A 23,858-nucleotide genomic window follows, 5' to 3' on the forward strand; every position below is an offset into this window, starting at 1 on the left:
TCTATCTATCTATCTATCTATCTATCTATCTATCTATCTACATTCGCAAGTAAAACTCAAGACTCCAAAACAACAACAATAACACAAGTTTTGTGGGGGAAAATACTTGCATGCATAATAAATATAACAAATAACACCATACCCCAGTGTATTAGAACGGTAAATCAATATATTGTAGAAACTGAAATACTATTTATCCTAATACAAACACATTATTCATCGTACATTTGGCAGGTTGACTGGTCTTTTTTCCGTCCGCTAGAGGGCGTCTTTCATTGAATATGTGAACCGGAAATAATAGTACGATTGACCTGCTTTTATTTTTGAAGCTGTTTTTAAAAATGGCGTCTAGGAAGAGATGTATGTTTACAGTTATTAATGCGATTATTACGGCTCTTATCATAGAAAGTCAATGTCGACTCCATCATCTCATTCTGAAGGTATGTGTGTGCTGTGCTTCGTTTTTATGTGATATGCGTATAGTCACTGTATTGTCACCACTGTTGTTTAATGCCAACAGATGCTGTCTTTAGTGTCTTAAGATTTATCAATCATAATCGTTTTGTTGTGACAATGCAAATACCATTAACAGATCATTCAAACGCATCTCAGCTGCTAAATGTCCGTGCGCCACTAAACACACTTGTTCTGTTTTAGGACGACATCCGTCAGCGGGTCCACCTGAACACATTCGGGTTTTATAAAGATGGTTACATGAATATAAGCATGAACAGCCTCAGCTTCACTGATGGAAAGGCGGACAACATTGACAGCTCCACGGTTAGACCCTCTCCTGTCTGTCAAATTTCAGATTCATACGGTCTACTTTAATAATATGATAAAAATAACACAGTATGAAAATGTCTCGCACATAATACATGGAACTTTTTTATCTCACTCTATGCAAGACACACTTTCAGAAAATACAAATAAATATCTTGAATATTTTTTTTGCAGATTGGTTTTAGCCTAGATCGTGCAAACAATAATGGCTTCTCCACATATCTGGTAAGTATCTCTCTTTGAATCTCCATCTGAATATTGTTCTATGCTGCTGCTGTATAGTTGTTATCAGAGGTGTATGATGACTGTGTCTGTAGATTTGTTATTGCTTGTAAATATGCATACATTAGCATAAATTAACAGTTGTAACTTGACCTTCTTGTCAGTTAAGGATCTTACAGCAGTACAGTATGATTCATATAATATAATATTAGATTTAGGCTAATATTAAATTCAGTCATTCGTTGTGTGATTTTTCGGTCAAACTGATTCAGATAATTGACATCCTCTCTTATGCACACAGGATGAGGGTCTTGACTATTGTCCTCTGAAAAAGGATCCAAGTAGTAGTTTTGCTGGGGTACTTCTATTGCTGGACTTCAAAAATAACCTGTGAGTTTAATTTTTTTTTTTTTTACATTATAACCTGTTTTATTCATTACAATTAGAATCAATGAATTTGGGAGTATTATCTAGCTTGTGAATGTTCTGCCATGATTTGCGATATCCTCAGAGTGAGGAAGAAGACTTCAGCGGAGGCTGGTGTGTTTCCCAACATCATACCAGTGTTGCCCAAAAGCATTGCAGAGGACCTGCAAGCTGAAAAGGGGAAAGATCTCCATGACAATGGGCCAGATGATGGATCTCAGTCTAAGAGTAAATCTTTTTTATTATTATCTTGGACTGTAAATCACATCATGTGGTACACTACTGTTCAAAAGTTTGAAAAAAAAAAAAAAAAGTTGTTGAAAGAAATGAATACTTTTTATCAATAAAAAGCCACAGGCATTTATAATGTTTCAAATTATTTATATTTCAAATAAATTCTGTTCTTTTAAACTTAGTTCGTCAAAGAATCCTTCACAGTTTCCACAAAACATATTCAGCCGCAGAGTAAGAACAAATTTTGAGCACCAGATCATCATATTATAATAATTTCTTAAGGATCATGTGACACTGAAGACTGGAGTAATGATGCTTTAAATTTCAGCTTTGCCATCACAGTAATAAAAAATGACATTTTAAAAATGTATTCAAATTGAAAATTATTTTAAATTGAAGTAATATTCCTATATATATATATATATATATATATATATATAGGAATATATATATATATATATATATATATATATATTTTTTTTTACATCAGTAAACTGACTTTTTGATCAGTAAAAGCAGTCTTGGTGAGCAATACAGTAAGGTACTCCTTTAAAAAACATAATACTTACTGACCCAAACTCAGCGAGGGGGGGGCCGACCACCCTAACATCTGGTCGACCAACCCCCACCCAGCCCTCGAGTGGGTGCCCTCATGTTAGTTTGTGAGGCAGTACTGCCCTGGGATGGGTATAGGTCGTCAAATACATGGATTAAAAACAAATTGTTTTCATTTCGGTTCGTTCTTAGCAAAAATTGTGTTTTTTTTTTTTTTCAGGTTCCAGAGCGAAATTAGTACTGAATAGCGTTCACTTAGTAATGAGAGTATTTTGCTAATAATCTTTGAAAATAACAACAAAAATCGATCAACATATTATTTGTGTAGCTATTTTACATTTTAAATTCTATAGCAACAGAGCAGTGTGGGCGGAGGAGGTTTAGCTTCAGATAATGATATTTTTCTCTTTCATTTGAAATAAAATTACATTATATTACATATTAATAACTGTAGGCTATATTTACAATTATTTATAATTGAATTATTTATTAATTAAATGATAAATGATTAGGTAAGCTAAGCATCATGTTTGTGTTTTTTTGTTTGTTTGTTTGTTTTTTCTTCGTCATCTACAATATATTCTGGCAATTAAAACAAAAATCAGGCTTGTGTATTTATGACATCAATTACTGCTTTATTTGTTCAGAAGTAACTTAAAATGTTATTTGTGTGTTGTACTTTTCATATTTTTAGTATATTACAGCAAAACTACAGCACTTCCAGTAGGCTACTTTATGGAACTGTTAACAAACTCCGGTAGGCCTTCAGTTGATTAAAACCCCATGCATATATAAAACTGTTATTAAGTTGTATATATAAAATTATTTTATTTTCAAGTTTCTCCGGCAACCCCCCCATAGTATGTCACCTGTTGTGACAGCGGAATCGAGCGGATGTCAGGTAGCTTGTAAATGTCATCGCTCAGAGAAACCCCTGCCCAAACTTTTGAACAATAGTGGATATCTGTTCTCATCTTCTTTGTATTGTAAACAAAAGCCTTTTAATTAAGGGAATTTTAATGTTCATTCAGTTTTGTATCAGTCTACTTTTCAATTAAAGGTTTGTTTATTTTTCTCCTATTTATTTGCAGCGGGTTCTAAATCCAAGCGAGATGTTGAGGTGAGATCTGCCGGAATTGTTTAGGACTGGGCATCGTCTTAAAAATACGCTAATAATGTCTTAATTCTGCATTTATTACTCCCACAGAGCAAGGCAGAAGATACATATCCTCTTCAGAGCAAAGACAAAATCTACTCTTTTGAGGTAGGACACACCGTATGAAAGGCTATTGTTGAGAGCTCGTGAGATTCTGAAGCACATCAAGCTAGTTCTGAGCTGAACTAATATCTGTCCATTTCTAGATTTTGCTTTTCTTTTTTTTCACTGAATCACCTGCTCTTGTTTCAGTTTTACTTCAACATCGCAACGGACGAGCAGCAAGGCCTTTATAACTTTTATTTCTACAACTGCTACTCCATGCCAGTAAACCAGGACAGCTCTGTGTTAGACATGCTGCCTTTCAGCATTGATGTGAGTGTTTTTCTGAGTTCTAAAATAGTGTCCATCAATATAATGCAGTCATGCAGTTCATATACTCAGGCAATAAATATAATTTCAGATCAACATCAAAGAGAAGAATCCAGAAAGCTTCCTCTCAGCGGGAGAGATTCCTTTACCTAAGCTTTACATCTGTATGTCCATGTTCTTCTTCCTCATCGGCACACTTTGGGTTCATGTTTTGCGTACCCATAGGCAAGTGCTACAATAACAGACCTTTTGTACATTTTCTATTCAGCAGTTTCATACAAGAATTGACCAGTAGAGAGCAGCAAAATCATATTTCAGATTGAGCAGATTATTGGATCACTGTGTAATTCTCTTTTTTTTAATTAGTGCTGATGTTTACAAGATTCATTGGCTGATGGCGGCTCTTCCATTTACAAAGTCACTTTCCCTTATTTTCCATGCTGTGAGTTATTACTTCTTTGTTTATATGTGAACGTTTGAAGTAAATGTTTTCAGCTTTCAAGAACGTTATCTAAATCATACGCAATAAATGAGCAAACATGATAGTTCCACCAAAACTTGCAATTTAGGGAAAATTTTATTTAGAACTGAAATTGAATTCCATTTTGCGCTATGAACCACACAACTGGTTTACCTAGATACCAAAGGTAAAAGCAGCATTACATTGCTTTTTTTAACCTTTATTTTCCTATTTTACAGATTGACTACTACTACATTTCCAATCAAGGCTTTCCAATTGAAGGCTGGGCTGTGGTCTACTACATTACTCACCTGTAAGTTCACCAACATAAACCGGATAAGACAGGAATATTGTGAAGTAAGAAAAATATAGTTATATATGTTATGTTTTTGCTATTACGGCTGTAACACACCACACAACCATTCAAATCACACACTTGCTAACTTAAATGGTTACAGGGAAAACTGGGCATCATACATCATAAACAACTGAAGATCAAGTCATTCTGAACAAAATCTGCAGACTAGCTTTGACTTTCGGCAACTAGCGTTGAAAATCTGGACAAAAGTTGTTTAGTGTATTCCAGCCTTTTAAAAAGTTCCTTAGGTTGTTTTAGGTAAGTAGAGAACTTGTATTTTGGATGAAAACCTCTGCGCTGTTGTCTTAATAACTTTAAATAGCTGAATATTTGACTTTTTGAATGTTTTCATTTGTGCAGGCTGAAGGGGGCGCTGTTGTTCATCACTATAGCATTAATAGGAACTGGCTGGGCCTTTGTCAAGCATATCCTCTCAGATAAAGACAAAAAGATTTTCATGATCGTCATCCCCCTGCAGGTATTGCCCCCCCCCCCCCTCCTTTTGAAAACAGCATCAGTCCTTATTTGTATGAATATTCATTTAAAATCCCCATTTTTAAAAAACAATATAGAGGTCACCAAACACTAAACAAATGTTTCAAGACATTAGTAGAACAGTGTTGCACAACATAGATGATGACAGCACATTATTTTTAAAGGCCATTGTTGCATCACCGCTACACTTAAGGTTTTCAATGGCATCATATTGACAACAAGGAATATTGTGTAGCTGCATTTGTTGATCTGGCAAAGGCCTTTGACTCTGTGGACCATTTCATACTGCTGGATAGGCTAAGAGGTATTGGACTCTCTGAGAGCTGTCTGGCTTGGTTCAAGAGTTACTGTTCTGGCCGTTCACAATCAGTAAGGGTGGAGGAGTTTTGGTCAGATCCCCTGTCCCTATTTAAAGGAGTCCAACAAGGAAGTATACTGGGGCCTATACTTTTGAATATTTATGTTAATGATATTGCTCTAACTGCATTATTGCAGGCCAGTTTAACCACATCCAACATGCTTTCTCTAGTCTTCATTTAGTTTTAAATACTAATAAAACAAAATGCATGGTTTTTAATAGAAATCTACCACATGTTGAATATCTGCCTAAAATGTTCTCATTGGGTGGCTTGGAGATCGATTATGTTGAACGCTACAAATATCTTGGTATCTGGCTTGATAGTAAGTTGTCATTTGAAACTCACATTAAATAGTGAGGAACCTTAGTAAGGTTAAATCTCGTATAGGTTTTCTTTATCGTAAAAAATAAATCTTGTTTTACGCATTCTTCAAAACAACTTTTGGTTAAAATGACAGTGCTTCCAATTTTGGATTATGGTGATGTAGTTTACAGGTCTGCTTCATAAACTGGATGTTATTTACCACGCTGCAATCCGCTTTGTGACTGGAGCTTCATTTAACACTCACCATTGCCACTTGTATTCTTTATCGAACCGGTCTTCTTTTCATTCTCGTAGACAAATTCATTGGTTTCTGGTAATGTATAAAACTCTTATTGGAAAAACTCCATTGTATTTACAGTCACTTCTTAATATTCTTAATAATAGTCGTAGTCTGCGCTCTTGCAGTTTAATTAATTTCTGATTACCCAAAGTCCTCTTTTGGTCATTGCTCTTTTCAGTTTTCTGCTACATATGATTGGAATCATCTGCAGCAGACTTTAAAGCTTAGGTCATTTATTTCGCAATTGTTTTTAGTTATTTCTTTGTTTTACATGTCATTATTTATAGGTGTGTTATTTGTAACTCTATAATGTTTTTATTGTATTGTACCCGCTTTTTATGCTGCCTCTTGGCCAGGTCGTCATTGTAAATGAGAACTGGTTCTCAACTGACTTACCTGGTTAAATAAAGGTTAATTCATTTAAAATTTAAAAAAAGATACGTTGTTCTTGGGATTTTAAGCTAAACTACTGCTGTCCTATGGTAATTACAGTTATAATTGTAATGTGGTGATGTTGGCCTTGTGATATCAGGTTCTGGCCAATGTGGCGTACATCATTATTGAGTCCACAGAGGAGGGCTCCAGCGAGTATGGTCTGTGGATGGAGATCCTGTTTCTAGTAGATCTGCTGTGCTGCGGGGCTATTCTCTTTCCAGTTGTCTGGTAAGTGCTCTCCATGATTGTCCTTTTGATGTGGCCCAGATTTAATTTTCTGTACCATAAATGAAATAATTTGAAGACTAATGGACCAAAGTCTGATGTCTGTCTTATATGAGTAAATGGCTGGCTGTTTTGGCTTTTTATCTTTAGTTATTAGTCTAAAAGCAATTGTTTTTGTTTGGTAGGTCCATAAGACATTTACAAGAGGCATCAGCAACAGATGGCAAAGGTATGTCGAAGTAACATTGTCAGGGCACTTTGTGGCCAACAGTTCAGTAAAGTTTGGTATAAAACTTGATCACCACATCTACCATTTGGAGTGTAATTTATAACCAGTTGTAAAAGACGTCAGTCATGCCACAATGTTGAAGACATTTTGAATGAAATATTGTGGAAAGTGCAAATTTTTAATCTTTCCAAATGCTTTGCTTGGTTGATTGAGCGGTACTCCTTCACATTTGGCTGTTCTCTACATGCTGTTCAAAAGACTTGGTCTTGACAGCATGAAATTGGATTGTGCTGTCTTCCAGAATGCAGCAGTTCTAGACATGCTGCTCTAGACAAACATTAAAGGGGTGATGAATTGAGAAATCAACTTTCCTTTGAGCCTTAGGTATTTAAAAGTTCATCATAATATAAGAATATCCTGTAAGTTTCAGAGCTGAAATTGTCCTTGTTAGTCAAAGAAAAGCTTTTATAGACACCAGGCCCAGAAAACGAGAGCTCTCACAATATGTCGACCACTGACGTAATAGGACGCAGAAACACTGCCTCAAGCCCGCCCACCGACTCGTGGAGCTAAACGATGACGGTTCCAGTCCACGTGCGTAAGACATTGCGTTTGTTTGCTTCATTTCACCGTGGAATCGATTGTAAACAAGATAAAGGTCGAGACTGTATTTGCAGACATATTGAGATTAAAACACAATGCTTTGCCTTCTATATTGGATCCGACAGGAATGGTGCAACACACTTATGTGAGTAAAACATGTTTTTATATGTGTTATTATTGCATTGTTACAGATCGTTTGACATCTATTGATTACATACCTTAGCACGCTGACACAGGCTGGAGAAGGTGTTATTGGTTCATTCGTGATCAGACTCTGACTTGTAACGCCAGCTTGCAAAGCCCAAAGTCCCGGGGCTATGTGTTTTTAGACGGGCTATCACCTTTCGTGTGTGTGTACGGTTTGCGGTTATATTCACTGATGATCGGGCGAAATGATACAGAAATAATATTCCAATCAATCGCAGGTGGATGAGAGATGAATCATTGTGTTTGTTTGATAAAGATATTTTCCGAGCCCTGTGAACGTTTCTCCAGACGCTTTCAAAACACAGGGTTCCCACGCTTCTTGAAAGTCCTTGAATTTCATACACATGGATTCAAGGCATGGAAAGTACTTGAAAACAAACATAGGTCCCTGAAGAAAGTGCTTGAATTAAGGATGAACTACATTTTGTTAGAGTAGCATGGTGCTATTACAAAAATTGGCCTTTATGCGCTGCCAAAACCAGAAAAAAACAGTGCTACTGATTGGGGAGGAAGCAGGAAAAACCTGAAAAAATACTGCATGAGCGGATGGATCGTGATCACGTGCAGGCAGCTCTGCATAATGAGCACATAACGTGGAGCTTTTAGTGCCAGGGAAGTGCAAATTCAGTGACGCTTGGCTCAGTGTTGAGCTACATAAAAATTGGTTTATCAAAGTTCCAATGAATAACGCTTAATAAAGTAGTGTTTATAAGCGCAGCCCTCCTTTGTTTACAGAGGTTACTGAGGAAACCAATATATTTCTGCTGTTCCATAGAGACAGAGCGACACGCGTCATAATCTGAAGACCACGCCCACCGGGGGGGAAAACAATCAAACCGTCTCCATTAACTTTGCATTGCGTGAAGCGGCCTTTTTGTCATTTCGGACTTATAACAAAAAAACTGAACAATGTATAAAAGCTGATATGTGACAAGGTGTACAGCAAACAAGCTAAACAAAACCCAGAAGCAAAAACCCAGACGTTTTTATAAGCTGTTGACCCAAAAAACGAGCGTTTAAGTACAAAAAAGTGGATTCAGGCCATTGAGACAGAGCGCACGGGTCATATTACACTGAGAACTACGACGACGAGGGAACGTAATCAGCGACAGTAAATATAATATATAAAACGGACATTTGGATATTTGACTTAACAGTGACAACATGTTTACTGCACACATAGACATATTGAGGCATACTGAGTGTCAGGATCCCAAAATGTACCCATTCTTCCTGCTGAACTTCACTTCGTATTGCCTGTATCCACTTTTATCTTCTTAAACGCTTGTTTTTTTGGGTCGACAGCTTATAAAAACTTATTTCTGTGTTGTTTAGCTTGTTTGCTGTACACCTTGTCACATATCAGCTTTTAGACATTGTTCTGTTTTTTGTTATAAGTCCGAAATGACCATGAGGCAGCCTCACGCAATGCAAAGTCAATAGAGAGCGTTGGATTGTTTTCCCCCTCGGTGTGGGCGTGGCCTAAATACGCTCTGTCTCTATAAGCGCCATCTACTGTCAAAGAGTGAAATTGCATTATCAGCGCATCAGTTGGTTTGTTCAGACTAATGCATATTAACCCATATTTTTACACCATTTACACACAGAGTTGTAAATGTTAACTGGTGGATCGATGAGAAGCTAATGTGTTTTTAAAAAGTGTAGAATAATAATATATCTAGAATATTAAGTTGTATTAACATATTAATATAAATATTAAGTTGTATTAGTATTAATATAAAGGAAAGTCCTTTTTTACAGTCATTTTATGGTTTAGGAAACTTTCCATAAACACTGATATCACCCTGTGCAGGTCTTAAAAGCCTTAAAATAGATTTTTAAAAAGGTACCATGTACAGGTGATTAATAAATAATTAAATTAATTTTAATGCCTAACAATTAACGTGTCCATATCTTTTCATTTAATTGGAAAATTCATGTATACAATATTATCTCTATATTTTGATGTTTTAATTAAGTAATGATTTATAAAAAAGAAAAAAAAGAAAACTAAAACCAGTGTGAAATAAATGTTAAAAGCAGGAATAAGAGCTCCTGCAAACTGCATCTCTCGTTAAAACTTGCTCCCTCTCTTGTACACTCTACCAGCCTCTTTCCTCATTGGATTTTAAAAGTCACATGCCTTGTCAGTATATGCCTTAGCGTTACTGCACACACACCCACATTTATCGTATTTATTGTGCTTGGATTAAAATTAAAGGTGCTTTAAAAAGTCCTTGAATCTGGTGTTCATGAAAGAGTGGGAACCCTGAAAACAATTCTTCATATGTACTGACAGGGGAGTGGAAACTCATTAAATTTGCAAATCTTATCCAATCCTAGCCGTGGGCGTTTACTTCCAAGTCTTCAGTGCGGCACGCCCATCAAAACCGATAGTTTTTCAGAGAGCCTCAAAACCAAGGCAGAAAATAGCCTATTACTTATTCATTATGATGTTTTTGAATGTAAAAACCACGCAAACGTCATCAGTTGACCTCAGACAACAGTATAAAAAAAATAACCTTTAACCAAATTGTTAGTTTCCCATTCCCTTGAACAAACAGTACATGCGTCATCCCTGATTTATCTCTTCAGCAAGCTGTGTGACTTTCATCAAACAACACACGTAGTATGTCTCTATTGTGGTTTGATAGTTTTAGGGTGGAAAAACGGATCATGCTAGAGATGCTCTCTGTGGCATGTGCTCCGCCACCGTGTATTGTTGCCTGTTGTGACAGCAGATGCCAGACGGCTTGTAAATGTCATAGCTCAGAGAAACCAGCCTGTGCTATGACTTTATCCTACCCACAAATCCAGGGAATAGATAGACAGATTTGACCATGCAGCAAGCGGTCTATGCAAATTCCATAACTTAATTTCATTAAAAAAAAAAATTAAATGCTTTATTGTAAAATACAATAATTGATTATTTATATTATTCTGTATCCTCCTCTTATGTTGAAGAAAATCTGTTATTTCTGTGTTCAAAAGTCAGGGATCAGTAATGTTTTTTTTGTTGGCAGAAATATTAAGCAACATGTATTTCAACATATTAATAATAATAATAATAATTTGTTTCTTGAGCACCATTACATCCAGTGCCATCACAGAAACAAATTATATTTTAAAATAGAACATTTTTTATTTAAAATTGAAATAATAATTTACAATACTACAGTTTTATCACATTTGATTAAATAAATACAAGTCTTTAAAAAAGGAAATTCAAAAAAATCTTACTGACCCCAAACTTTTGAACAGTAATATATCTAGACCTTATTAAACTGACTTAATACATATGTTTCACCAAAATGGCATTTTTAGATGATGAAGATATTAGTCACATCCAGTATAACCATTTATAGCTTTATATATATTTGGTGTTATGCATAACTACAGAAATTTGCCAGCTGCCATATTAACCTGTAGTCCAAGACTGGTTGCCCATTGAAGCTAAGCAGGGTTCAGCCTGTTCTGTACCAGTATGGGAGACCTTCTGGGAAAACCAGGTTGCTGCTGGAAGAGGTGCTCACCCTGTGGTCTGTGTGGGTCCTCCTAACGCCCCAGTATAGTGATGGGGACACTATACTATCAAAAAGCACCATCCTTCGGATAAGACGTAAAACTGAGGTCCTGACTCTCTGTGGTCATTAAAAATTCCCAATATGGCTGCCGTCACATCATCCAGGTGGATGCTGCACATTGGTAGGGGTTGAGGAGATTCCCCCCTTCCATGAAAAGCGATTTCAGTGCAGAGAAAAGTGCTATATAAATGTAACAAATTATTATTATTTATTATTGTCTTAGCATTCAGCCTGTCCTCTCCGGTTGACTGGGACGGGTTTTTTTGTTGTTTGTTTTTGCATTATTTTTAGCTTATTCGCATGCAGTCAGATCTTCATTAATCCAATTGAATATGTTCTAACCAGTAACACGTACATGAAAAATGAATGCTTTTTACTAGCAAAGCTTTGGCACTATCACAAGTCCTTGTATCTGTTAACTATATTTTTGTTGTATGCTTTGCTTAAAGCCAACCCCCCCCCCCTCCCATTGACTCATATCTATTAAAATATGCTGAAATAATAAGATCATTTCTTTAAATCTTGCATATAAAACCCTTAACCTCCTGCTAAGAAAAAAAGTGCTTAATGAAGAGAGGTGTGCGGGTCTTGATGACAACGTCCTGCTGTGCCTTTAGCTTCTGCGATATAGAGATGTTTGCTGAATGATGCTATTTCAGGTCGGTGGCCTGAAATAAATGTGTGCTGTCTTTTATTTCATATCTTTGATGTGATCCCTGAGGATGCCTATTTCCAACAATCTAACATGCTTACAGTACTTACTTTTTCCCCACCAATATTCAAGGTGTGTGAGGAAGATCAGCACAAAATGAAGCAGGTTATTCCCTTAGCCCCAATGTTTGTGTCCCAATTTTTGCCACTGCAGAAAAAGGACTCTCTCTCTCTTAAGTTACTAAAGTGGCAATATTTAGGCACAATATAATATACATATACTGTAGCACCACTTTATGTTGCTTTGGTGTATTATGACTCTGTATAATCCTATATTGAACAGAAAATATTCTCTTCAGGCATTCACCACTCTTTTATCCCCTCTCAAATAATCATTGTTTCATTGCTGCCCGTGACGTTTTTTTCCTGCTTTCATCTTCTGCCTTTCCCTCACAGGGCACAAAGATATAGACTTTGATTGCCTTCTGAATTTGACAATTTTCACAGTAGGAGTGAGAACCACAGTAATTGAACCATGAAAGGTAAAAGGAAAGCTCATCCCCTCTCTCACTCTGTTTTAATCGTAATGTTTGGCTTTCTCTTTCTCTTTGTAGCTGCCATCAATCTGGCTCAACTGAAACTATTCAGGCACTACTATGTGATGGTATGTATTCACCTCGCTGTCATTCTCACTTGCATACAGACGCAGTTCTTTTAAAAGGACATGTGCCTGGTGCTAAGTCATGGCGTGAGACTTATTAAACAGTCACTGTCTCTTTAAATGCATTTATTTATGAAGGTCTCTGTATGAATACATTGCCTTTTCACTGTATTTTTCACCTTTGTCTGGATTTGTCATTAAATGCATGTCTCCAGCTTTGTCTCTGTCCATTTTTCTAATTTAATTTATTAGTTTGTAATGAAAGAAAAGACATTACATGAAGTTACATTAATTTCTGTAGTATTTTGTTGATCTGACTGTGAGGAGTTCACATGATCAGTGTCACATTTACTTATTTTTGGTTGGTGACCTAAATAGTCCAAAACCTTAAATACATTTCTTTATTTTGTCGTAAATTTGTTCTAATCAAAATCAGATTAGAAACACAATTTTCTAATCTTTTAGATAAGTGTATCTCTCCTCTTTCTCTCTCTTTTTATTCTATTCTCACTCTCACTCTCTCTCTTTCTGTGTCACAGATTGTATGCTATATTTATTTCACCCGCATCATTGCCAGTCTCATCAAGGTCATTGTCCCTTACCAATGGAAGTGGCTCTACCAGGTGAGTGATGGCAGCTTCCTCAAACTTATAAAACAAATAAAAACAGCTGGCAAACATCAGTAAAGTAAAAGTACACTAAAGACTTGCTCACATTAAACATAAACTTCCCTATCGATCCCTTCACACAGACATTCATATGTGTAATATTTTAGCAATATTTAGTGTTTCATATTAAAGCTAATTAATAGAGACTGAAGTCATTTTTCAGCATCACCAAGGCAACATATAGTGTGGAGGCCTTTGCTATGTTAATTCTCTGTTTGGTTTGGCTGTAAAAGACCCATTTTCCAACTGCATGAGGGGTCACCTATGATTGTTTTACTTAGCCGTATACATACGGGTGACCACTTGGTTATTGCTCTGTGTCAGGACAGTAGATGTGATTTTATAGGACAATGCAACACAATTACTACTATTATACTATGTAAATATTGATTTAAATTAGTTGGGAAGCCTATTTTTATTTTTCCTTTATTAGACGATGCAAACAATAAATGCATTTTACTGGATGAAAAAAAAAAGTCTGGCCTTTTGCAAACTTTGCACAAATACTTGCATGCAACCATTCAAAGTTTTATTTTGTATTTTTTCCTACTGTAATTCATAGTTGCTGGATGAGTTGGCCACTTTGACCTTCTTCTTTTTAACTGGACACAAGTTCCGACCGGCCTCCTATAACCCCTACCTCCTGCTGTCTATGGAGGAAGAAGACATGGAGATGGACGATGTGTAAGAAATCATACTTAAATACATAGCTACTCAGTTATTCATGCGTTGCCAATGTACTTGAATGTGCAAGGATTCCGGTGTCAGCTGCCTCCACTCATTTTATCTGTACAAAAAAGTATGTTTTGTTGCAAACAGTTTATTTTTATCATAATGTATGATTATTATCTTAATCATACACACTGGCTTGTAGTGCAAACAGTTTTATTGTGCACTGCATTGTTATTCTTCTACTTGTTTACCTAGAGACTAATGAACCAGAAGTCTTGCACAGTCACAGGAAATGGCTTACTTCCACATTAAAAAATAAGGTGGATATCATCAGAGACACTTTGAATGTTTGAAGTTCATTGTGTCTGTAACTTAACATATTTTCATAGTGCGTCATTCTTTTATTTTAAAAGATCAAGGGCAATTTGATGGTATGACTCACTCAGCACAGAGAGCCGGTGATGTCGGATGACCATAACCAGACACAAGAGATCGTATGAGATCAATTTAGAAGGATAGTTCCCTCAGGTTGTTCATTTACTCACCCCAAACCGGTATGAATTTCTTTCTTCTGCTGAACACCAGAAGATATTTTGAAGAAAGTTGCTAACCAAACAGTTGATGGACCCCATTGACTTCCATAGACCTATAGATACTATAGGTCTATAACTTTCTACAAAATATCTTATGGTGTTCAGCAGAAGAAAGAAATTCATACAGGTTTGGAATAACTTGACGTTGAGTAAATGATGACCGAATTAAACATTTTGGGTTAACTATCCCTTTAAAAACGTATTGCTCTTATAATTGTTAAAAAAACAACAAAAATGAGAGTGTGTGTGCACGCAGCTCTTCTACATACCGTGACCCTATTGCGCTCCATTACCAGCTGCTACACGGACAGGCTTACAATGATCCAACCACCTGTCATGGCTCTAGAAGAAGCCCAGAGGGGTTCCTTCTGATTGGAGGACCTGGTAGCCATCCTCATTACATGCCCTAGCTGAGAGCACCTGTCATGCCCTGTTTATTTTCATCCGGACTCCCAAACACAGACTCCCCTCCATGCTGGTCATTTCCTGCTTATTTTAAAGCCGTGCCATTTACTTACTCTAAACGGCGTCATCGGGTCAGACGATTCTTTGTTTTAATATCTTTCTCTTGCTTCATCTCTACTGGCTTTGTTGGGGATTTTTTTTCTCCATCTTCGTGATTTTCTCGCTATGGTCTTGGTGGATTCCGTTTCTCTCCACTCCCTGATGTCCAAGCGTGCGTCTCAATCACAGCTCCCTAGTTCAGTAGTCAGGGCACTGATCAGGGAATAAGTCAATGGGCTGACTGCCCTGACTACTGACCTAGGGAGCAGATTTAGACGCACCCCAAGTCTTGTTCTGCTCCATAACAACCCCCATCCTCCCTTCCTTCCCCCAAGTCCCCATCTCCCATTTACCCTGCATTCAGCGTCCCCTCGGGCAGTATGTGCTCTATTCACCCCCCCCCCCCCCCCCTCCCTGGCACTTCCCAAAATAGCCCTGTGACTCCATATGTCCTTGTTCCTTGCTTGCACTTTCCCCCTCTTCTTCTTCTTCTTCTCCTTCTCCCCCTACAATATCTCTCCCACCTGCCATACACAGGACATAGTGCTCTACTCTTGCTTGTTTTCCTCCTAAGCTGAACAGGCAGAGGTTTTTTTTGTTGGCCTATTTTCCCTAAACTTTTTTTGGGTGACTTGGGGTGTGGCCTGATTCAGCTGTCCTCATTGAGTCTCGCAAAGAACACACCGAAAAGATGGATGACGGTAACCACAAAAATAGAGGGCATTGCTCTCATGAGCATTCAGAGTTTAGGTCCAAACTGTCCTGTGTGGTTTTATTATTTATTATTATTATTATTATTATTATTATTATTTTAATCTCAGACATCTTTAAATAGTGCAACAGTTGGGTTATGAACAACTTTCCATTCATTCCACGTTTAGGGACAATTTGTTGTGGTTATTTCAACTATAGGCGAAGAACTATAGTACCAGTGAATCCTGAAGGGAACGCCCACCTACTTAATATATTTGTGAAAACTGTGATGCATTTGTTTTTTCAATAGAAAGTTTATCAGAGCAGCAATTGATTTCTATTTTAAATAGAAATCTTGTGTAGCATTATTATTTAAATGTATTTACTGTCACTTGTAAGGCAGAATAAAAATTACTTTACAATAGTGAATATGACTATTTTGCAACAGATTTAAAGTATATTTTAAATGTGACAGTAAATCAGTGTATTGTTTTTTTATTATTATTATTATTATTATTATTATTATTAGCCATACTTTATGGGATTGTAGTTCATTGCCTCATAAAAGATGTACACATTTGTAATTTTTGATTTAATTTTGGGGCTGGTTCGCTTCGTTAATGGCACTGAAAAAGTGGATGGTCACAGTTGCCCTCTTTTGTAAAATATTTTATAAAATTAATTTGAACTCTTCAACTATTAATGTGGTGGTAAATTGGGCCTTTTCTCCTCAAATCAAAGGTACTTTGTTACACTTCTATAGTGCCATAAAATGAAACTGATCTCACAGAATTCTAGCTGTTAATAGAACTTTATTGGAGCTTTTTTTATTTTATTTAGACTTTAGACTTTGTGTCTCAGTAGTCTGAGGCTGCTGCTGCTGCTGCTGAAAGGCAAGGACTGGTGCTGTGGTCTCTTGCCAAATGGTGAATGTCTTGACCCCTGCTGGGATCCTGTTCTGTAGCAGTATTTATGGATTGCGTTTAAATTGTTGAAAAAGTTGTCATTGTGTATCTCAACACTCAGTGACATGTTTGCACCCAGTTTGACTAGTATATTGCACTCATGTTTTCTCCTCTATTAATTTACATTTGATTGAATTAAAATGGACCTCAAATGGGTAAATCTTGTTGCTTCAACAACAGTAGATGTGTGGTGCATCTGAGCCATGAACAGTTTGCTGGTATTAGTGTGGCCATATGCAGTCCAATCTGTGCTCAAATCATTATTAGGAACAGAAGGGCAGAGTATGAAAGCAAGAGACTTAATGAGTGTGTTGCTCTCACTTGGTCTCAGTTTTTGTTCTGAACATTCTGTCCATGTTCGCATCTAATACTGAATGCTTACCCAAATGAACTGAACTGAAATGAACTCATGGTCACATTGTTTTGGTTGTATATAAATAAGGCACTGTTTGTGTCAAATAAGAAAATGAATGCAAATGTGATCTTGGTTTAGGTGATTCAAACATTTGTTGCTCAGTGGGAGAAGACTCACAACAGATCTTTTTCTTAAATATAAATGCTCATTTTAATTACACATTTGTTTTGAAAATTGTTGCTATCTTCTTAGAAAACTACGGTGACCAGGAAGAGACATGTTCGGTTCACTGTTAATGTGATGATAAGTCGTGGCCATGAGATCTTATGTTGAGGGAATTATATTTTTCTCTTGGCCACGAGTTAAATGCGTAAACAACCTGCGCAATCATAGCAACCTCGAATTATCAGAAATGGATAGGCCTATAATAATTAAAATTTTTAATTAAGAAAAAGTGCATAATTAAGAAATGATTATATTAACATATTTTGCCTATTGTATTGTATTGTGTGCGATGTTGCCTATAGACAGCATTTGAATTGTTTATCATCAATAAATGTTAAGAGTATGCCTTTCTCATCTATCCCATCCAACAGTCTTTTAAATCCATTCACTGATCATTTCTTTTTTTATTTAATATTTTATTATTATTGGATACATTTTTTTGTTCATTGTTATGCATTTACTTTATTTTCCTCCTCATTTCCCGTATCTCTTTACCTAATTAACTTTCTGTATATTATGTTTCTTAAAGTATTGATTTTGTAAATACTGTAAATGCCCGTGAAGTTGCAATGCTATCTCACCACCAATTCATACAATTTGTCTAAACTGCTGTGACGGGTAGGTATAGGGGCGGGGTTCGAGGTTTGGTCATTCGTTCAAAATCATACGAATTGGCCACCTCGTAAAATGCGTACGAATTGGGTTTGAAATTTTGATTTTGACTGCATTTCTCTAGACTACACCAGTAGCCTACAGTGACAATAAATGAGCATGCATGTATTAGTGCTGTCAACGTTAACGCATGAGATTTTTAATGTTTTTCAGTTTAATGTGTTAAAAAATATTTTACACAATTAACACAACATCTGTTTTTCTGTCATCCTTTGCATATTCTTTTATCATTGATTGATAATAACAAAGTTCATTAAATGCTGTCTAGCAACCATTGCGTGCAATATAATGGGCTATAATACAGGCCAATATAAAAATGTCCTAATTCCACCCTTATTATGTCATGGTTAAAAATAAATATTATTATTATTATTATTATAGGCAGGCCTGTCTCAAGGGGGGTGCCAGGCCCTGTGCGAACGTGATGTGCGAGGCCCGGGGGTATATTAACAGGGATCTACTGTTGCTATAGTAACAAATAATTTTTTGTTTATGTGAATGTTTAAGAAAAAAAATCGTATATTTAAAAGCAATAGGTTTAAAAAGTTAAACTTTGTAACTGAACTGCGCAATGCGCACATTTTGACGCTTAAATTATGTTCTAAATTATGAATGGGTCAAACATGTTTGCGAAACGGCCTGAATCCACTTGAATTCGTTTGGACTGCTCTCTCATTGAATCATCAGAAGATATTTCTTAGTCAGGAAAACAGACAGTATTGTCAAAACAACCAGCGCTGTTTTTCAGTAGTTTTCCTCTGTGAACATGTGCTATATGGATGTCTGAAAATTTTTATTTTTTCAGATTTAAAAACGTTTAAACCGTCTAGAGATAGATAGAGTAGGCTTTACTCGTTCTGCGGCACCGTTGCTCTCACTCCGAAAGGTGCGTACTAGTTAGGCTATGCTTATTTAACTTTAGTGTTAAATAAAAACCTTTTGTGCGTACCGTCAGATGAAATCGTGTAGGCGTCTGTGCTTTCATAAGCGTCCAGGCGTCCATGGATTTCTAGAAGTATATTTACTTGGAACTTCTTAGCTATGGTTTGACCCATTTCAGAGGCGGCCAAAATCAGAATTTGAGTGGACTGACTAAATCTCTCTATACAAACTTGACGTGAGATGCCGCGCTGACCTACATGTATGGCATGAATCACTGTCACATGCACAGATAAATATTTCAAGTTACTGCATAATAGCTACATTTTTAACAAACAGAATAATACACAATACACATTTCTTAGCATGTCTTTTAACTATTATAGTATTTCGAAGGACAAAAACATGAATTTTAACTATTGGCTTTTACATCAAGTCAGCTGTCACTTTACTTTGCACAAGGCCCTGGTGAGGCGCGAGGCCCTGTGCGGTCGCACACTTGGCACAGCCCTTGCGACGGTACTGATTATAGGCTTATCCAGAGCCGTTGATCATCACGCAGGTTGTTTATGCATTTAACTCGTGGCCATGAGAAATAGATGTCTTTCCCTCAACATAGGATCTCAAGGCCACGACTTGACATCGCGTGGCTACGACAAGGATGCCGTTACCTCGACAAAATTATCTTGTGGCCACAACAAAACTAAGTGAACCGAACATTTCCCTTCCTGGTCACCATAGACAACAGAAAGATTGTTTTGTTTTCTTTAAAGAAACAGATTCTGTCTTTTATGAATTAAAGATCAGTTGTATGCATGCAAGATCGCTGAAGGGCTTTCCCCAAAATTGGGACAGTCTGAAATTATTTGAGGACCTGTTTTTAGTTAGCCAGCATTACTGATCCAGATTCTATCCACACTGATATTCACAAGAAGTGCAAGACCAAATGTAGAAACATTTTTAGCTCTTGAATGTTTTGTGTTTGAGTATATAAGAGTGTTTGGCTCCAAGTGATACCTGGAATTTTTTTCAGAGTGCATAATGCTGCACAATAGAGCTTGTTTTTGTTGTTAATGGTGCTTTTTTTCTTCTTCTTTCATTTCAGGGTAACTACATCAACAGCCATGGGAGAGGGCGTTAAGAAGGTGAAGAAACTGTCAAACGGACCATCAGAGGAGAGGGAGAGCATGGCATGATGGGAGATACAATTCTCTGTCGGTTCTGTGTGCCTCTGGACTTTGTGGCCAGCTACTGACATGTGGGACATTCTTGGAGAGCTTAACAGCTTCATGTGCAGAATTCCCAGTGGACCTTCTCGCATGATCATGACTCCACCTTCCATATCCACATATATGTCCGGCTCTGTAAATGTTGCACAAACAGTATGGAGAATTCACAGTACGAAGCTCGATGATTCCTTTAGCCACTGTAGTTTTAATTGAAACGCTAGGTGCTGTGCTTTTTCATTTTACCTTGATGATTGCGTGTGTGCGCGCGTGTGTGTGTGTGTGGGCTTTTTTTCTTTTTTCTTTGGTTGTTTTTTATTTATGACCTTCCTACGCATTGCTTGATCTTAGACACGCTGTGGCACTTTAACAGGTACACTCCAGTCGAGTGAAGGCGTATGTGAGGTCACTGGATATCTGTAGAAAACTGCCGTGCCAGTGACGTCTCTTTCAGCTATTATTTAAATGATTATTTCCTGCTCTGAGCTCTCAGAATGAATCATTTTAATGTAAACATGCAGGCCCTTAAAAACATACGTAACCCAGATTAATGTTACAAAGAATAAAATGTACAGTTCTCAAGCTTAGTCAGGGTTTGATGACAGCTGCTTTGTATTTTCTCAGTATTTGTGGGTTATTGTATGGATGATGAAGGACTTTCATGAAATAGATCCAGGGTGTTTCAAATGTATCAAACTTGGATTAAAATGATTTCAGGGATCTTGTAATTTACGGTTATTAGTAATGCAATGGAGAATTTTATTTTGATGTTTAATATTTTGCTTATTTTTGGATCTCTTTGAGAAAGCTTTATGAAATTGTGTTTCAGTATTAAATTGTGCAATGGTTTCGTTTGCATTTGTCTTTTGTATTTGGTTAAAAATGTATATATATCATGTGAAATTGTATGTCAACCTATATGATAAAGAGCCAATCAGAAATCAACCCTGAAATTCTTATCAGCGTTTTTAATGATTTTGTTTTTAAACATACAGAAGGACAACATTTTCTACACCTCTTCATGTTTACCAGAAACGATCCTGGTAAAGACTATAATGCTAAAGTAGTAGCCTATCTTATGCTAGGACACTGTAAACATTCGACAGCACTGAAGCAAACGGCTCGCTTATAATTAATTCACAAGTCTCGAGTCCTCTGCTCACTTCTGCTCAAGTCCCATTAAGAACATCTGATATTGACGAAATGTCAGAGGGACTAATGAAAAGCTTTGGCTGCTGTGGGTGGGAGAATTGCAAATGCTAATTCTATTCCCCTTGTGCCTGCTTGGATAATAAAGCATGAGAAAAATGTTTCAAATACATTTTATTTCCTATCCATGATCCCTTAATAATAATAATCAGGACAGATGCAAGCTTCAGTAACGCAGTTAGAGATGTAGTGGCACAAAACGCGGACATTGGATGAATTTATTCTTGCAAATGTCATTACTTGTTTGGAATCAGTAGGATAATAATTACCAGAAGAACTGTGACTTTTTGCTACTTGATTACTTCATATTTATACGTTTTTTGTGTCACTTGGATGGTCTATTTGTAACCAGACTGTGTGGTGATAAGGAACTAGCTAATAGATGTTCATTATGCTTAAATAAAAGATAAGAGGATATACTGCAATGTATTTTAGTTTTCTTCTTATCTTGTTTAATTAAAGGTTTGTCTTGTCACACATTATTTAAAATTATTTCAAAACATTATTATTATTTAAATCTAAATGACTTAATCTGAAGCTGTGTTTATCATCTTAAAAGGCTAATAGCGAGGAGGTCAGGGGTTAGCCAGCTTTATGGTGGTGATAGTCGTACATGGTGTAAGAGAGAGTGACTAGAAGCAGGATTAGATAGCAGTTGACAATATTAGTTTGTGCCCAGCAGGGTGAATTGGGTTAAAGATTAGTTGTCTGGCTAAAGCCGTCTGTGCAACAATATAAGGAATGGTTTGAGGGTTGTTTAAAATCCCGTCTCTAGGAAGAAGCGAGGAACATTCTTTTCTTTTTCCATTAGCAAAATGAAAAGGAATGCCTCAGCTTTAGAGTTTTTAGTAGCCTACGCAATCACAATGTTCTAGAAGTGGCAAACTTTTTTTTTTTCTTTTTTTCTTCAAAACTGGGCATCTAGTTATTTTGAATATAAAAAGAAACATAATAAAAGCCTTCCAGACCTCGAATTTGATTGGCTGATTGGCATTCATCAGTGATTCTTTATTTTTGTGATTATTTGGCGCAAAAGGCTATCACTGAAATCAGTCGTTTAATTGTTTAATCAAACGATTCTTTATCAACATTATGGGCACTGTCCCAAATGCACACGCTTCATATGCAAGTTTGATACTTTACTTCTGGTGGACTTACAAGGGCTGTCGGCATGCCGCGGCCCGCATGCGCGATGGTTTGTTCTGCTGTGGCTTTGTGTGGAAATATTTTGGTTGGCAGAAGTGTGTCTAAAATGTAAGTTACTCAATATTAATTTCTTGTTTATTGGACTGTTAACGGCATTGTCACACTGGCAAAGTCTGAAAAGTGGCAAGTTCACTAAATATGATCTGAGAGGAAGCATCTGCCACATATTTGTTTGTATTGAAGTACTAAGAAGAAAAGCAGTCCTAAATAACTTTAACAACGTTAAAGGGAACCTATTATGCTCCTTTTTTACACAAAGTAATATAAGTCTCAGGTGTCCCCAGAGTGTGTCTGTGAAGTTTCAGATCAAAATTCCTAACAGATAATTTAATATACCATTTTGAAAATGCCAATTTTTGGGTTGGAGAAAAATGAGCTATTTTCTGTGTCTCCTTTAAATGCAAATGAGCTGCTGCTCCCCTTCCCACAGGGCAGAGCCTTCACAGCTCTTGAATGAAAACTGAAACATGATGCATCTGTTTGTTTTGATGATCATCTCTTTCGCAGACACGCTCATGTGACATTGCAGTTCTTCATCATCATGAAATATTATCATCTGCATGCGTCTTTAAAGCCTTATCACTCTCAACTTGAGCACACACACTCGACGCATGCGCATAGAGAGCTGGATGTCGGCGCTAGACTAGTTCTCTTTCATGTGTAATTGCGAACTGTCAAATGCACACAAGGTTATGTCAGAAACACAAAGTTTACATGAACACAGTTGGGTTATGTCTGTGCACTTATGCAGCTAGTACAGAAATCCTGTGTGTATATTACTAGATCCGTGTAACGTTACTAAAGTGAAAGCAGTGTAATATACAGTAGCTACTGCTATATCTGCTCTTAATATGAATCAAACAACAGAAGAACAAACAGAAAATCACTCACTGCTCTTGACTGAATGGACTTTAGTAGCTTTATTAAGAACAAGTTTCTTACTTGAATGCTCTGGTGAGGAGATAAACATGGCAGACTGTGTACAGCTATCTGAGGGCAGGGTCTATGCTAATACGGCATTGTCAATCAACACTCGTAGGTGGGGCCTGTGAAATGTGACGTCACTTTACCAGGTTTCTGCAAACGGCGTGTTCTGAGACACTGCTTATGATTTATGGAGATTTAAAAAAAAAGGAATGGGTGGATTTTTACCATTATAGGGTGGTTGTGTACACACACTGCCAACACACATTTATGTTCAAACACCATGTAAAAGGGAATTTTGCATAATAGTGGAATTATTGCAAATCCTGAGTGGGCATAGGTGGTCGAGGTCTCATTTTCTGAGAAAGAACGATTTCCAGTGGCGTGGACACTTTGACTGAATTATACTCCACTGAGCTTTTGTATTCTGGACCAGGGAAACTACTAG

The 23,858-nt window shown here is 36.8% G+C and overlaps 1 protein-coding gene across 2 annotated transcripts; it reads left to right on the top strand.

Annotated features, from left to right (window-relative positions):
- Positions 1–305: 305 nt before the first annotated feature.
- Positions 306–20,919, top strand: gpr107 (G protein-coupled receptor 107; the record flags this gene model as incomplete). Of its 2 annotated transcripts, XM_079816035.1 has the most annotated exons (18): positions 306–440; positions 658–780; positions 958–1,008; positions 1,307–1,395; positions 1,517–1,659; positions 3,312–3,340; positions 3,428–3,484; positions 3,629–3,751; positions 3,840–3,973; positions 4,115–4,190; positions 4,448–4,521; positions 4,927–5,044; positions 6,557–6,687; positions 6,870–6,913; positions 12,573–12,622; positions 13,159–13,242; positions 13,850–13,971; positions 19,951–20,919. In XM_079816035.1, the coding sequence occupies exons 1-18, from the start codon at positions 342–344 to the stop codon at positions 20,039–20,041; spliced, it is 1,638 nt and encodes a 545-aa protein (XP_079672161.1). In that variant the 5' UTR covers positions 306–341. The 2 variants fall into 2 exon arrangements, with proteins under 2 accessions (XP_079672161.1, XP_079672162.1); XM_079816036.1 differs by lacking the exon at positions 19,951–20,919 and having other exon boundaries at positions 309–440; positions 13,850–13,975.
- Between the last annotated feature and the right edge of the window lie 2,939 nt (positions 20,920–23,858).

Source organism: Gobio gobio, assembly GCF_949357685.1.
Source record: "Gobio gobio genome assembly, chromosome: 4".
Classification (NCBI taxonomy): domain Eukaryota; kingdom Metazoa; phylum Chordata; class Actinopteri; order Cypriniformes; family Gobionidae; genus Gobio; species Gobio gobio.